General features: G+C 42.4%; 1 protein-coding gene across 6 annotated transcripts in view; it reads right to left on the bottom strand.

Moving 5' to 3' along the window:
- LEF1 (lymphoid enhancer binding factor 1) overlaps window positions 1-16,061 on the bottom strand; it is a 112,659-nt gene that overhangs the window by 7,924 nt on the left and 88,674 nt on the right. For 3 of the 6 annotated variants that reach the window (XM_028506465.2, XM_028506467.2, XM_036025556.1), the window contains 4 exons: window positions 15,895-16,057; window positions 10,593-10,700; window positions 6,335-6,383; window positions 5,627-5,667 (listed from right to left, as the gene is read on the bottom strand). In XM_028506465.2, the coding sequence (XP_028362266.1) occupies window positions 5,633-5,667; window positions 6,335-6,383; window positions 10,593-10,700; window positions 15,895-16,057 (355 nt within the window). In that variant the 3' untranslated portion in view covers window positions 5,627-5,632. The remainder of the gene's footprint in view (window positions 1-5,626; window positions 5,668-6,334; window positions 6,384-10,592; window positions 10,701-15,894; window positions 16,058-16,061) is intronic. The other 3 variants (XM_028506464.2, XM_028506466.2, XM_036025549.1) reach the window with 1 other exon arrangement.

Genomic DNA, 16,061 nt, shown 5'->3' with positions numbered 1-16,061 from the left:
GGAAAAGAAAGGTTAAAGTAAAAAACATTGTAATTTCTCAGTTTGGCAAGTGTACGAGATAAAGGCGGTGCCAGGGACAGAAGCGGCCTGTGAGTGCCGGCAGCTGAGCGCCTGTGAGAGTCTGTATCTCTGGGTTTAACCAGACGTTTCTTGCTTTTTAAAAAAGATAGCTTTTTTTTATAAAACTAGTTCTTTGATGTTATAAAAATCAAAGAAAATACATTAAAATAGCAAAAGAATATCTCAATCTATATAATTTTAAGATGGTGGGCTTTTGTATTTGTTTTGCTAAAGTTACTAACCAATTTGTCAGTTATACTTTTAAATTAGTAAACTCAGAATGATAATCCTTTTTATCTTTTCAAAAATCCTAAATCTTTGCTTCTTTAATTCCTTATGAATCTTAAGTCAGGAAGGGAAGTTCAGTATTTGATAATAATCTTTGACCTCTGATAAACTCTTGAGATATTACGTATTACAAATCAAACATGTCCCAAAACACTGGAAACTCACAGCAACTTAATCACTGTTCTATCAAACCCCAGAATTCCCTCATGACAGACAGCTCAAGTGTTATCTCCTCCAGGAAGCCTTCCTTGATCTCACTCTGATTTAAATACTTCCTGCTCTCTTTACATTTACATAATGTGCTGCTTGTACCTCCTTCACAGCATAAAACGTATTACTTTATAATTACCCATTTGTATGTCTGTATCTTGTTAAACTGGGAGCACTCCAGGAAGGAACAGGGTCCAGCACCCCCACTGCCTAAAGCACTTCTAGACTCGCAGGACTAGTCCTCATTGTATGTTTGTAGAATGAATAAACTAACACCAGGCACTCACGTCACGATACTGGCCTTCCAGCGGGATGCAGGAGAATGCAGGCAGCCTCGCTCCCTGTGGCCCTGGGCTACCAGCATTCCCACAAGCCCAAAAGCTGAGCATGAACTTGGCTTTCATGAAAGACCCACAGCTTGGGAATCATCTCCAATCTGGAGGAATGTCTTTTATGAGTCCCATGTCTAATTATCCTGGGAGTAGTTGTGAGGTATAGAGACTGGGTTAATGCTAATTTCTTTGTCTCAACATTATTTCACCAGACTAAATACTCCTACAGTGCACAAAAGGAGGAACACACAGGGAGACGGGGACCCAGCTGGCTGTACGAGGGACTGCCGAACGGGCCAGTTTCTACCTTGGTCTGCTGGAGGCAACTGCAATAGCACTTCCCATCAAACAGGGAGCTTTAGGTGAAACATCTGCCTTTTAAAGAGCAGAAACAAGTTTTCAGAGGGCTTTTTCATTTGCTGAGGGGAGTCTTTTCCTTATTAGAGGGGCTACTTTCCTCACAGCTTCTCATTCCACACTACTTCACAGTAAAGCGTTGCCCAGCATTTGAGCTACACACACGGAGGCAGGATTTTTCTTTAAGGACACCCAAACAGTGACAAGTTTCACATAAGAGAAATAAACCACCTAAAAAATTGCTTCCTATGGGAGTCGTGATGTCTCCCTGCCTGGGCCTCTGTTCCACCAGTTCTACCTGATTAAGAGGGGAGCACAAGGGTTTAGATAATACTCAGCAACTTGCGTTCAGAAGTGAACACCAGTCATGTGAGACTTCAGATCACACTGCTTGCGGGATTGATTCTAATCAAATCTTTATGTCTCTGGTTTGTATCTAAGCTGAAGCCAGCCCTGGCATGACCATCGTCTAGACACAAAAAGAGCCGTGCGACTGTGTCCGCAGAGCACCCAGCCTCCCTAGAGGCAGAACGGCGGAGGCCCTGGTCCTGGGGAGAAGCAGGGCAGGCAGGACTGACCTGTGCAGGGACACAGAGCAACCACACCGTGTACACGTCGTTCTCGAGATCACACAGGGCTTTAACCGTTACACAGAACCACAGGCATAGAATCAAGAATACGAATTAGTGCACATAAAAGAGACCCAAGTCTCTTTAATAACACTGGGAGGCAGTGTAGACCACGCAGAGCAAAGCAAGCTAGGAAGGTAGACCTGAGACAATGGGGGACCTTAGAGGCCATGGGTCCAGCCCTTTCAGTCCCGCCGCCTGGGGAACCAGTGGTCCACTGGCTTTAAATGACTCTCCCCAGGCCACACAGCTTACAGGGGTCAAATGTGACAGGCCAGGGGCCTCACTCCTCATCTAAGCATTTTCTGCAACAGGGGGCTCTGTTCCCTTTGTCTTTTGTTTCTCTGCCACTGCTCTGTGCCAGAATCATGCACAGAATACCGTCTACTTCTCAGGAGTAATGACTGGGTATTATCAAATGTCACCTCCTCAGAAGGGCCCATCCTGACCAGCCAACTGAAAGCAGTCCACCAAGCCCAATCCCTATTTTATTTTGATTATAGCACATATACTTTCCTGTTCGTTTTTCAGCACCCACCCACACAGCAGTGTAAGCACTATGAGAGCAGGGAGCTCCTTTGCCTCATTCATTCAACCCCTATTTCCAGGTCTTACAATGCAACGTGGCATTTATTAGGTGCTCAATAAATGCCAAACGATGACGAAACAAGTAAACAACTATACATACCAAGGTTTCTGAATTCCAAAAACAAGGAAATAGGCAGGGGGAAGAGTAGGAATATTATCATTCCTAATTTACTGAAATCTTTATGAATGCAACTCTTAGCTCCTTGTTGCTCAATAAACCTTGTCTAATGACTGCCGGTGCTGCTCTCCAAACCAGGACGTGTGAGGAGGACCGAGGCTGCGTGGGCTGAGGGGCAGGCCTGAGAGCAGCACTGGAGATTCTGAGCAGGGGACGCCCCGCCCTCTGCAGCCTCACCCAGCCTGGTGGGGATCTTCTCTTGTGGAGGGTAGGGGGCGCTTTCTTATGTTTTTCTGGGACAGATTGGAGAGCATTAGAGAGAGATTCAAGTTAAGGTTTTCTAAAAATGAATACCGTATTTTTCAGACCGTAAGATGCACCTAGGTTTTAGAGGAGGAAAATAGGGGAAAAAATTTTGAAGCAAAAAATGTGGTAAAATATTTAATAACAAAAATAACAATGTTTCACCAGTGTAAATGTAAACAGAACTCAACAACAGCATTAACAACCATTATTCCTCCCAAATTTGGTGGGAAAAAAGTGCATCCTTTAGTCAGAAAAGCAAGTGTACTGATAGCTGTGACTTATTTTTAAAGATGCTTGAGATACAGTCTAGGACAAAAATATAACTAGCTTAATGTTCCAATCTAAAATACTATGTGAGGTTAATAGGGACACAAAATCAAATAACAAACTTTGAAATACAGAAGTACATTTTTAATGATTTTTAATAGAAATGGCACTGACGATTTGGGAGCAAGCAGAAGATGGAATGAATCAGTCACTGTCAGCCCTCGGCACTCAGCACTTGGGGGGGGGGGTCTGCCATGCAGAGGAAGAGCAGGGGAGGCAGGGCTGCTGGCCGCACCTGTATGCGGCAGTTAAAAGGACAGCATTCTTTCAAAAAGAAGGCAACAACCCCACAAAAGCTTGTGTGTGTGATTGCTACTACAATGACTTCTATTACAATGCCAGGAGCTTCTAGTGGCAGGAGTTACGTCATCCCTCTGTTCCTAATAACCAAGCCGGGAGGCCTGCTCAGAAGAGGTCCTTAAATAATAGCCCTCAGGTAGAATGAAATAGGGGCATCTGTGATGTTTTTTTGGGAACCATGTTCGGACACCTAGATGGAGGGATGATCCTCTTTTCACTTGGAGCAAAGCCTACCACTCGGCATTAGTTTAATGACAGCATAAAACTCCAGGGGTGGAATTCTGAAGGAGCTGAAGAACCCAAGTAAGATCAGGAAGCTGCACAGGGGAGAGGGCACCCGAGTGGGGGCACAGTGAGGGCGTCGGCAGAAGGCGGGCTTCCGTAGCACAGAGACAACTGCGGGCGGCAGGTGTCATCGTTTCCATTTCATCGAAGGGAAAAAGGAAGATTACAAAGCTGAAGTAGATTGCCCAGGCAAACCGTGGGTTTAAAATTCAGATCTGGCCCTTGCCAGGTGGCCCTATTGGTTGGAGCGCTGTCCCATACACTGAAAAGTTGAAGGTTCAATCCCCAATCTGGTTTGAGCCCCTCTTGGGGCATGTATGGGAGGCAACCAATCGATGTTTCTCGATCAATGTCTCTGTCTTCCTTCCTTCCTCTTTCTCTAAAATTAATGAACTTATCCTCAGGTGAGGGTAAAAAAAATTCTGATCTATTTGGTACCCAAATTTCTGCTGTCTCCTTTGGGAGTCAGCAAAAGTCCACTGATGTTTTGGCACCAAAAATTCGATTCTAAAGATCAAGTAGGAGACACCTGGTTCTAGTCAAGCACTAAATGACCTGCAGGCCAGTGCTCGCCACAGACACACTGCAGATGGGTCTCTTCCTCAGGCAGAGCACATGGGCTTTCCAGGCACAGGGCAGTGCGGGCAGCAGCCTCCACCGACCAGGGGGCCTGCAGACAGTTCCCAAGTGGACTGAGCACAGGGCTCATAAGGGGGCGTGGAGAGCAGGAGAGACTGAAGGCAGAGCCCTGTGGAGAGGGCTGAGGGGGAGCTTGGCTAGGTGGTTTGTGCTTTATCCTTCAGATGGCGAAGAACACTGACCGTTCCCAGCCAGGAAGAGACCCAATCAATCTGTTTGTTTTAGCAAACCCCTCCGGGAGCTGGCCAGAAAGTCTGGAGGCAGGGTAATGATCCGAAGGCTGTTAAATAATCCGGATGGAAAAGTCTGCGCTCCTGAGATGGGCTGAGTGTGAGAGGAAAGCCAGACAGGCCCAAGAGGCAGAGCTGACAGGCCCTGGACGTGGCTGCTAGAGAGAGGGGGAATCCAAGGTGGCCTCTCGGAACAGAGCTGTCACCGAGAAACAGTGCAGACACCGTGGGATCAAAGCTTTGCAACGACCACATCGACGCACGATCCCAGGTCCCCCGGGCTGGTGGTTACGTGTTCAAAAATAAAATTAGACCCAAAAGAAATGAAATAAATATTACTTATAAATACTAGAGAAAGAACTAGCAATGATGGCCAATAAAGAAAAAACTTGATAGCAGAACGGAGTTAATCAAGTCAGTAGTCCCCATGCTGTATCTAAAAAAAAATAAATAAAGCACATCTTTCTTTCTCATGAGAAACAAATAAATTACTTTTAAGTGTCTATATATCTTCTCAACTGGCAAGTAATCTCTAAAGAGCAAAACGCACTGAGTCCAGATACGGCACGGGCCTGGGCTCCTCACACCTGGCTCTGGGTGTGCAGAGGGAAATCAAGTTTTGCTTGCTGATCTGTGTTGTTGTTTGTTTGTGTTTTAGGCAGGCAGGTATGCCACTCTTCAGAGTAAGGAATGGGTGAGAAGAGAATTAAGGAAAAGGGAAGGGAGAAAGATTAAAGGGGCAGAGGGGGAAGAAAGGGAGAGATAAACGCATACTATATTGCAAATACATAGCCGGTATAAAAACCATCAGATTTTTTAAAGCGCTAATTTAATTTTGATGGCGTTTCCTCTTCAGAGGAGCAATGTGGAATGGCATCAGTGTGAGCACGGAGATTCACAAGCAAGTGCCTTTGTTCATAGCTAGTGTCAGCAGTAGGGCCAGAGAGTCGTTCTTACCATGTTTCAGATGTAGGCAGCTGTCATTCTTGGACCTGTACCTGCAGAAAATTGTGTCTTTAACAAATTGTTATTGAAGAGGTTTTTGAACATTCCAAATACGTAGTAGCTACAACATCACGTGGACTTGTTCGCTTTACTTTTTATGGTTCTTATACCAGCCATTTTTATTTGTGCAGTCCAAGTGGCCTTACTTTTAATGAAAGAAAAAGGAGAACTAAATAGGACCTCACTGACTGATGCCTTGAATTAATGGATAGGAAAGATAAACCCTATCATTATGTTTTATATTTTTTAAATAACCTAAACCTCAGAAGAGATTCTCAAGGGGATATAAGGCAGCATATTATAGAATCATCATAAAAATTTTACTATAGTTACACAAATACAAGAACCGAAGTGTTAATAAAGCAAAGAGAACAAAGACAAAGAAGCAAAAACAAAACAAAACAAACAACCACAGTCAACCAGGATTCCAGGTGACTGACAGGGCTGGGGAGAGGAGTCTTCAGATGTACCTTCACATAGCCACATTGAAAAGAAAGTTCTCTTAAAACATCTTTGAAGGATTTCAGGAGGAAAAGCGGAGTAGAAGTATCACAAGTTACAGCTGCAGCATAAAGCAGTGTGTACACAGAAAGACGCAAACTACTTTAAAGGTGGCTGTCAGAGGCATGAGCACTGGCCGAAAAGCCACATGGGGCCTACCTGATGTCGATTCCTGTAGTTTCTCTCTCTTCCTCTTCTTCTTCTTACCCTGGAAGAAGACAGCACATTGTCGTGTCACATCCCATGCTGTGGACACACGGGTAAGCGCGACACAAAAATGCAGGCAGGTGACCCATCAGCAGAGGGACAAAGATGCCTTGTGTTCGCATCTCTCTCTCCCCACCTCCTCTCTTCCCCTCCCCCTGTCTGCACCTGGGAACGGTCAGAAAGCCAGAGGAAGAAAATGAATTCCTATTTCTTTGTAAGCTTTGTCTCTATGGCCTCATGTGTATGAACACCGGCAGCGCTGGCAGTGGCAGGCAGCACGGCCTCACACGTGCTGGGAGAGGGACACCCTTGCCCTCGAGGAAAGCCCACGTTCGGAGGCAGAGTTCTCCTTCCTGACCACCACACTCCGTCCAACCTTCTGCTCCTGGTTGTGCTAAACCTCCTTACTGTGAGTCCCACCACACAATTAGGAGTTTGGGACGTTATAACTGAGGACCCTCAGTCCCCTCGGCATAGATGTGGCGAGACCAAGGACAGGGGTTACAGTGTGAGATCAAGCTTGAGAAAACTAAAGGTAATTCCAAAGACTTATTTCTGAAAACTAAGGAGCTTGCTTCTGAAAACAAACACAATAACATGGATACACATGCAATTTTAAATATGTTTCAAAGCCATCTTAATCACAAACTAAAAACCTTAAGTCCCATTTATAGTGGTCTAGTTTTATGTTTTTCATCATAGTTACTTTCCCCTCAAAAAATAATTGTAATAGGGCCTAGAAACAGTACAGATTTGATTTATATGAATAGTAAGTGACCAACCTGGATTAGGCTGGTACTTTCAAATAACTGTAACAGAACACATATCACATCCAACATCTCTACCTCATGTTTGCTATAATAATCACTTTAACAAATAACAACACATAAAACTATAAAATTATACTGAATATATTGTGTGAATATACATATAAACATATAAAAGCATACGTTTTTATAAACTTCAGTATAGTTTTTCTGCATGTCACATGACCTGCCATTGCAACCATGAAGCTTTGGAAAGTTGACTGAAACTGCCCTCACACACACTAAGGCAACCAGCAGATGCTAGCAGCCCTGGGAAACGGTGTGCATCAGTAACGGCAGCCTTGTTGTGAAGACTACTGAGGGTGCTCTGGAGGAGGGGAGCAGACAGGGAGAGCATGCGTCTCACAGGCCTCCGCCACCCCCTTCCAAATGCAATCACTGTGGTTTTCACGAGGCACTGTGAGCTTATTTCATATCTGGAGCCAGCTTCCCCACTTTCTCCTCCTACCTTCCATTTGTCCTTTAATATTCATCCCCAGTGTCACCTCTTCTGGGAACCTTCTCTGTCTCAACCCACTCTGCCCTCAGGCAGAGCTCACAGCCACCACCTCACTCTCCCCTGGTGCTGTGCTGGGCTGCGGAGTCCCTCAGCACACCTGGGCCTATCAGAGCGCCACCTGAGTTAGCACATCTCTGCCTCCCAGCTTGTGCCTGGGACATGTGACTATGGCCTTTGTGAAATAACTTATACTACATTCCAGGGAGGGACGGGTGTTTCAAGAGAACATACAGTTATAGTAAACAGGAGATAAGTAGCTTGGATGTATTAATGTCAACTTATACAAAAAATTAATGTGTGGTAAACATAAAAATATTTTTCATAAAATTATACCTAATACTGAGGTTATTAAGCCCTAAATTTGAAGGTTCTTGAAATATAAATATTTGGTTGATCTCACCTAAGAAAACACATGCATTGTTGTTGATTTATGAAAACTTTCATTATAAAAGTTAGGAAAACAAATTGGAGTTATAAAATCTATGATGCCATAGAATAGGACATTTTCATAATAACTCACTGAGATATATGTAGTATGTATGACCTCAGTGAGGATCAGGATAAAGTTCTGACACTAAGTGCTAAGATATGGTAAGACCAGTTTAGATTATTCTTATACCGTTATTTAAAGAATATCTTTAGCTAAAGTGCTATCACTTGATTGACTTTTGTTCGCCTTACTAATTAACAGGCTTATTTTGACTTACTATAAAAATTGTAGGCAACAAAGCTGAGTTTCTCCTGCATTCAAGAGGATCCTAAAATCGAATTATACTAAACAATTTTCTTTAAAAAATGGGCAAAGGAAAATTAAGGTAAATTCCCATGACACTGCCTTTCTTTCAAAGTTTCTTTCCATCTCTCCACATGGAAAGAAGAGGAAAGAAAAAGATGGAGAAAATGTTTCTTTCATCTCTTTTTAAAGGTAAAAACTAACTTCTTTACTTAAGGATCAGAACCAGAAACTTCACTCAACAAGCAACGCTAACTCAATCTACACGAATTCATAGTACAGCAAAGCTCTCCCACGGGCCAGGGAAGGAGGGTCCATTCTCCCCTTCAGCCAAACCATGTCCAAAAGAGATCCAGGACAAGGTCACAGGAGGACGTTTTTGAAAGGTTTTAGGTGGGAAACTGATTCCCAGTTAAAGGACCCATCAAAGGCTCTACCCAGAAGATGTTAATTGTTGCCAAGAGAAGAGAATCCCAGTTCAGGGGAGAAAGCCATCTTCTTAAGAAGGCACCGGAGGGCTGCGCTAGTCTGCTCCGGAGACGGTGCAGCCAGGGAGACCTGGGTGTGACCGCACCCAAGCCTCCACACGGCCACCGACAAACTCCCTAACCTCCCCGACTCCTCAGTTACCCTCCTCTGTAAAAGGCAATAATACTATTTATGCTACAGGAGTACTATAAGGATTAGAAAATAACACAGAAGGCATTCCAACAGTTCTTCACAATTGGCACACAGTAGTTGTTACAACAACTCAGGTAGCCCATGAGCTGCTGCTCGTAAGTGGCGCACAGTCGGACTTGGGAGCCCCCTGTCCCGTGGCAGCCAAGGGCTCTGCTCCACACCCTGCCCAGTAGTGAGTTCTTCTTCGGGGCATGTTACCAGACTCGATGTGTCCCAGAGTCCTGGTGTCTCCTTGTGTGGGACAAGTGGCCTCAGACACACAGCCCCACAGGACTATCCACAGCAATGGCCACATGTTAAATCACATATTGATTAATGATGTCACGCAGGCCTTTATGAAAAGGGGCCATTCACTTAAGACAGTCTTAGCTGGCACTTCATTTTGAAGGCTAGTTTCACATGGAAAATGGAAACAATCTTCAAATTTTTTAATTAAAAGCTTAAATAATCAAAATTGTTCCCCTCAATCACATATTATTTATAATATACTTACATTGAAATATTCTTTGCTGTATTAAGATTACATTAGAAAGATGTTCGCACTCTAAAGCAGTAACATAACTGGTAATATAAATATAGCACTTAGAGTATAACTTTAAAAATATAATAATGCCTACTCTGAATGAAATACATAATAGACATCAATGCACATCAATACAAAACAAAAAAAAATTCTCCCCAGTATTGATTAGTCTGTGACAAAGTAGTCACTTGATTACAATGTAAATAAGAATTATAAAGTAATATACTCCTTTTAGAAAGCAATTTGACAATATGTATCAAAGCCTTTAAAATATTTATATACTTGAACTTAACAATTCAACTACTGTGAATCTATCCTACAGAAATAATAGTCCTAAATACAAAAAACTGTTACGTCCACATATTTTCATTGTAGGATTATTTACAATTGTTTAAAAAAAGGTGTCAACTTAAATGTCTAAAAGCAGGGAAATGGTTAATTGTGCCATTCACTCAATGAAATATTGTACAGCCATTAAGACTGATATATAGAAATACTACATCATAACAAAAAATGCTTATATATAAGAGCGTGACACAAAAGGGTATGTACACGCATGCATTCAAGTAAAAAATAAAAACAGGCACAGAAAAAATACTGGAAGGTAATGTTATCAGTAATGTTGACTTGAAGATGAGTTTATGGGCTTAAAAAAATCTTCACCACCATTTTAATGATATGGTGTTTTTTTTTTAAGATGAAAGTAAACATAAGGTGTTTTTTTTATTTTAAAAGTTTCACTTAAAGAATTCATAGCCAAAAAAAAAAAAGAAACTGACAGCTCAAAGCTTTTGACATTTGATATACCCATGAAATCTTTATTACAACATCCACTAACTTTCAAAAACAGGACATAAAATACACTATAAAACATATTTTCCTCATGAAAGTCATGGAAAGAAAGGAGGGGTCAAAGCAGACAGGGGCCAATACGCAGAGGGCCTTACATAATTGTCTCTTGCAGACCAGCCTGGATAAAGCTGCATATGTAGCTGTCTTTCCTTCCGCGCTAATTCATAATATTTAGCCTGCTCTTCACGGGAGAGGGCATGCCACTGAAACACAAAGGGGAGGGGGAAAAACAAATAAAAGTAAGCAAAGTAGAAAGTAATACAAAGTTCATGTTACAAACATTGAAGAATGAAAATGTTATGCGTTTAAACGTAGATTTATTTTTAAATGGCGGAAGACCAAGTGCGTCAGAAATCCAGTTGGAGTCTGGTGGTTAGTGAGACACTCGAACTTGGGCTCTCTCTTCTGTTCTCTGATGTCGCATGAAACTCATCCAAGTCAATCAAGTACCCAGAGTAAATGACCTGTCACCTACACTTTCTCATCTCCAATATAAATTAAAAAGAACTTTCACTGCTGAACCTCAATGCCCAGCTTAACCCTTTTCATAGTTTGCAGCATATTCTGATATCTGAGCCTTACTACCACTTATTTAGGCAAAATATGATAGTTTCTACATGTCTCTTCCACAGATACGTCTTCACTTCACACGGACACTCTCCCACACTGTCCTAGGAAGAGCCCAAAAGCTTCGTCACTTGATTCTGTCTCTACAAAGCAAGACACCAGAAGTGAACCTGTCTCAGTCTATCCCTGCTCTCCTCACGCTTCGGTGAACACTAACTGTCTACAGGACGACACTGATAACATTGCACAGTCACACATGCACACTTCATGGTGACCGTTTCTCACTTCCTTCTGATGGACATTAAGAAGCGTTGTCTAAGCTTATTGTGCCATCTAGAATTTGAGGCTGTAGTACCTACGTTGGAGAATACGGTGGCTGATACCCTGCAAACTTTCCATTTCCCCTTTATATCACCAACATATATCATATATAGTGAAATAGCTCATACAGGCAGGGTATCCACTTGAGATTTTAGGCAGCTTGTATTTGCACATTGTGTTGCGTACATTTGCACACAACTTGCCCCAGACACCTGCCCCACCTCCCAGTAGGCAGTTTTCAAGTACGTTCCCTACTTCCTCAGTGCTGGGATCTGTCAACAGAACCTTCCAGGAGAGTTGGTTGAGCTTTGGGGGACTCACTGGCCAGCTGCAAGAGTGGACCCGAGCCTGCCCATGGGCAGGCGTGCCTTCGCGCACACATACATTCCGCAGCCGCGCTCTGGATGAGCCGGGGGCCGGCTCCTGTTCTCCCCAGCTCTAGAGTGTGGAGCTTCCCACTTCACTCCTTCCAGTCATGGCTGGGAGAGTCGTTCTTATTCACGTCCGGCCTGAATATAGGTTTTAATTCCCCTGTTCTTGACCCAAGGGGGGGGGGGGGGGGAAACAACAAAACAAAGACAGGCGTGGCTGGACTGAGGAAAGGAAGGAAGAGCGAGGGAGAGAGGCTGACGGGAGTTCTCCAGGAGGAGGCGTGGTCTAGGTCCTCTGCACTTGGCCCCAGCCCTGGAGTTTCCATTTCCCTGAGCTTTCCTTGTGGGAAACAGAAACACCCACGGATCTCGAGAGGAGAGGGGCATGAAAGCACCTTTTGACACAGCCTACCCACCACTCCAGCCTCCAGGAGGTCACTAATTCCATTTCCTTTGAGAGTCCCTTAAAGCCCAAGGCCTCTGTGTTGGACAGGGTACATGATTTATTTTCTCAATCGCTGCAGAAGTGCAGTGTGAAATTAAGAAGTACAACACACAGCGGGACTTGGCCTGAACCTAACTCAGGTAATACGTTTTTCTTAAAAAATTGTTGAGGGAGAAAAAAACACCTAAGACCCAGTTCTTTTCCTTGTACTAGCAGAGTAAACACAGTAAGTCAAACGGAGCCTAGGAAGGAGCCATTCTGGGTCAGCTGTGGGAAGTGGGAGCCAGGCAAGAAAAGTTACATGTCCTCTCTCAAACCACAGGTTTCCTAAAGCTGAGAGCCTCGCTTGGTGCTTGAGACCTTCACAGGGAGAAACGGACTGCATGCAATGAAGAGGGCAGCCTTAATTGTTTCTTTTTTCTTTCCTTTTTTTAAGAAAAGACTAGTCATTAATGTTTACACACATCTGATATTAAGTAAATGTGACTGGCAGGAGGCAGAGTGTTAACAAAGAGGAACAAAAAAAGATAAAAAATAAAGTAACAAAAAAAGTCTTACTTTATAAATTTGTTTATTCATTTGACAAGTAATTATGCTACCACAATATAGCAACAGAATTTTATATAATTTATGGCAGCTTTATAACTTGCTAAGAAAACCTAAAATAAGTTTTATAAAACTTATGTCTCACCCTGGCCACCGTGGCTCAGATGGCTAGAGCATCGTCCAGTAGACCAAGGAGTTGTGGTTTAATTTCTGGTTCGGTCCCTGGTCAGGGCACGTGTGAGAGGCAACCTATGGACGTTCCTCCCTCATGTGGATGCTCCTCTCCCTCACATGGATGCTTCTTTCCCTCTCTCTCTTCTTCCCTTCCCCTCTCTCTAGAATCAACAAGCATGTCCTTGGGTGAGGATTTTTTTTAAAAAAAAACAACTTATCTCCCAAGATTTGGGAAGTTGGGTCTTCTACCCAAATAATCAGGCATTTTTCAGTTAAAGGAGAAAATGGGTTGATAAAAAGACCTGAGCGAATAAAACTGAGCAACTGCAAGGAGAAAAAGCAGGTCAGCAACTATTTGCTTGCATTTTCCATTGCTTTTAGTTTCCTGATATTTCTAATGCACAAAATCTACTCACAAATAAAAGATCATTTACCAGAGTAAAACAGTAGGTCAAATGGTAGTAAAGTTTTGCACTGAAACAAAAATAAACTTTCATACACACCAGAAAGCTGATCTTTCTTTATAGGAATTTCTGAAATACAACATACTAAAAATGCTTTTCTATCACTTTTGCTTACAGAAAAATTAAGAGCTAATTTTTTTAATTAAGTTTCATTGTCAAGATTTTACCAAGTTGTTCAGAAAATACCCACTTAATTTGAAGAAATTTATACAGTCTCAAGATTTAAAAATCCTGAGAATACATTTATAGTAAAAAGACTTCCTTTAATAGCCTGGAAGGTCTTTTAAAAAGTTCATCTTAAAGTAAGATTTGTGTTATTTATAAAACAAAGAAAAACACTGATTAATTCGTATGAATGAACATTTCTATTTTAGAGATACAGTAAAGTTGCATAAAAATCAAAAGATATAATGTTCAGAGGTTGAAGTTCCACTTTTAAGAATTATAATTATCCTAGTGTAAAACTTCATCTTTTTAAAGCCAGGAACTTTAAAGAACTAGCAAGGACTACCCTGCCAGAGGGGAGTTATGAAAGGACAGAAAACCTGATCTTAATCAAAGATCTCAGAGACCTATAAATAGAAACAGGTGTCCAAATCAAAGACAGAGAGAGACCCCAAATGAGAACCATCCCGTAGGACACATGCTCCGATCTGGGGGTTGTTAAGGGAGCTGAGAAAGTAGCAATTGTGGGAAACGTGCATTAAAAATAGGAATCATACCTCCATATCATAGCCTTACTTATACTCTCTTGAGAAGGAAAAGAATTCCTGCTGGAGGGACAGGGGATCTTTAACTCAAAAAAGGAAGAAAAAAAAAAGCTAAGAGTTTTACACAAGCTGAAATGAGAACATTAACTCTTTTCCTCTGGTTTCTTCTTTTAAAGGGTCAGGGGAAATGGTCATCAGTCTCTAAGCTTTTAAGGCAGAGTTCTTCAAAGATGATGGGAATCATTCATCTGCTATGATCTAGCTTGGGAAATCATTGTAATTATTGTTATTAAGTGTTTAAGAATCCACAGGGAGATAGAGTATTGTATGCAGGGCACCGAAAAGCTATAATCTGTCGCCGCACCCTAACCCTGAAACCCTGGTGTCTTGCAGATTGGAAATAGTGGCATTTTTTGCTACTCGACAGGAATCGATAATGCAAGAAAGCCCACTTCTCTCGGCCTGAAATCTCCTCAATGCTTTCTCTTATGAATGCCGAAATGCATTAGGTTTGTAACAAACATGGTAAAAATCATCATCAATAACAGCTGATACACGGTCCTCTGAGTTCCACAAAGGTTGTTAGACCTCCATAAGTGAATGTTCATTTGTGAATCATGAATTTCTTGAGAGGTTGCAAAATCAAATACACACATGCGTAATTAAGAAACCACCACACATTTATGTTGGGCATCAACAACTATGATGGACCTTTTCTAAAATTACAATGTAACTACATAGAAAATGTTATTTGAATTAGAAAATTCAATTTTTTTCACCACTCTTCAGATACCTAACTAAAAACATTTCAATCTTGAGAACAAATACCTGAAAAAACTGACTAGCCTTTTGGCTGGTGGTTGGATCACAAAAATCTTAGAGTCTGTCCTAGTGGCAGCCTAGTGCCTGGTACATAATATGTGCTCACAAAAATATCTTAGAAAGGGCGACAGAAGGGGTGAAAAGAAAAGGGGCAATCCAGAAACCTGGCCCAGTACACTTTAAGAATCAGACAGTGGTTTTGCTAGAACAAAGATTTCTCTGGCTCATATAAATTCTTCCACTTAAAGCTTCTGAATAACACAGATCTGCTTCTGTCGTGGGCAATGTGGCCACACTTGCCAGGGTTCATCCAGAAGCACCCTGGTCGGCCAAGGCCTTTCCGTTGCTCTCTATGCAGGCTCGGGGCTCTCCTGCCTCAGGCCTGAGTCTGCAGGCAGGCTCGGGCTCTATCTGGAGAGCCCCGCCTCCCCCCTCAGCACTTGGTGAGCCCCCACTCATGCCTCAGGTCTCAGCTTACACAGTGTGTCCCCAGCCTCCTGCTGGTCTTTCTCATAGAAGCTGTTCTTTACATTCATGGTATACATCACATTTTTAATTACACATTTATCAAGTAATTACTTGCCTAATATCAGTATCATGTCACAAAACTTTAAACTCCATGAAGACAAGGACCGTATATATTTTATTCAGCAATTATTATCTAATTGCCTAACCACAGTGCCTGGCACATAAAAGACAATAAATAATGTTGTTTACAGAGTGGTAACAGGAAAAGGGGTTATCATTTCCAGGAAGGTTTTATGTGCCAGGTACAATCTAAGTTGTTTATAATGCTTTATATCATTTAATCCTCCGAAAGATTATCACTTAGCCTGTTCTCTTTGTTACTCCCCAAAGTGCCTGGTGATTCCCCAAACACACACTGTGACCACCTGATACGCAAGTGCATTTGGGCAGGTTTTAATGAAGCAGCTCCACAGTTCCCATAAACATTTATTTACCATCCCACTACTTACCCTTCTGCCTAGAATCTGGTTGATAGCTGCACTTTCTTTCAAGGTACACTCAGCCACGACATTGGCTCTCATTTCTTTCATGTATAACATAAAAGCATTCAGAGGCTTCTTAATGTGAGGTCTTTTTGGCTCCTGCTCCTTTCTCTGTTCATGCTGAGGCTTCCTAA

The sequence above is a fragment of the Phyllostomus discolor genome, chromosome 1, assembly GCF_004126475.2.
Source record: "Phyllostomus discolor isolate MPI-MPIP mPhyDis1 chromosome 1, mPhyDis1.pri.v3, whole genome shotgun sequence".
Classification (NCBI taxonomy): Eukaryota; Metazoa; Chordata; class Mammalia; order Chiroptera; family Phyllostomidae; genus Phyllostomus; species Phyllostomus discolor.
This window is presented reverse-complemented; position numbering and strand designations above follow the sequence as displayed.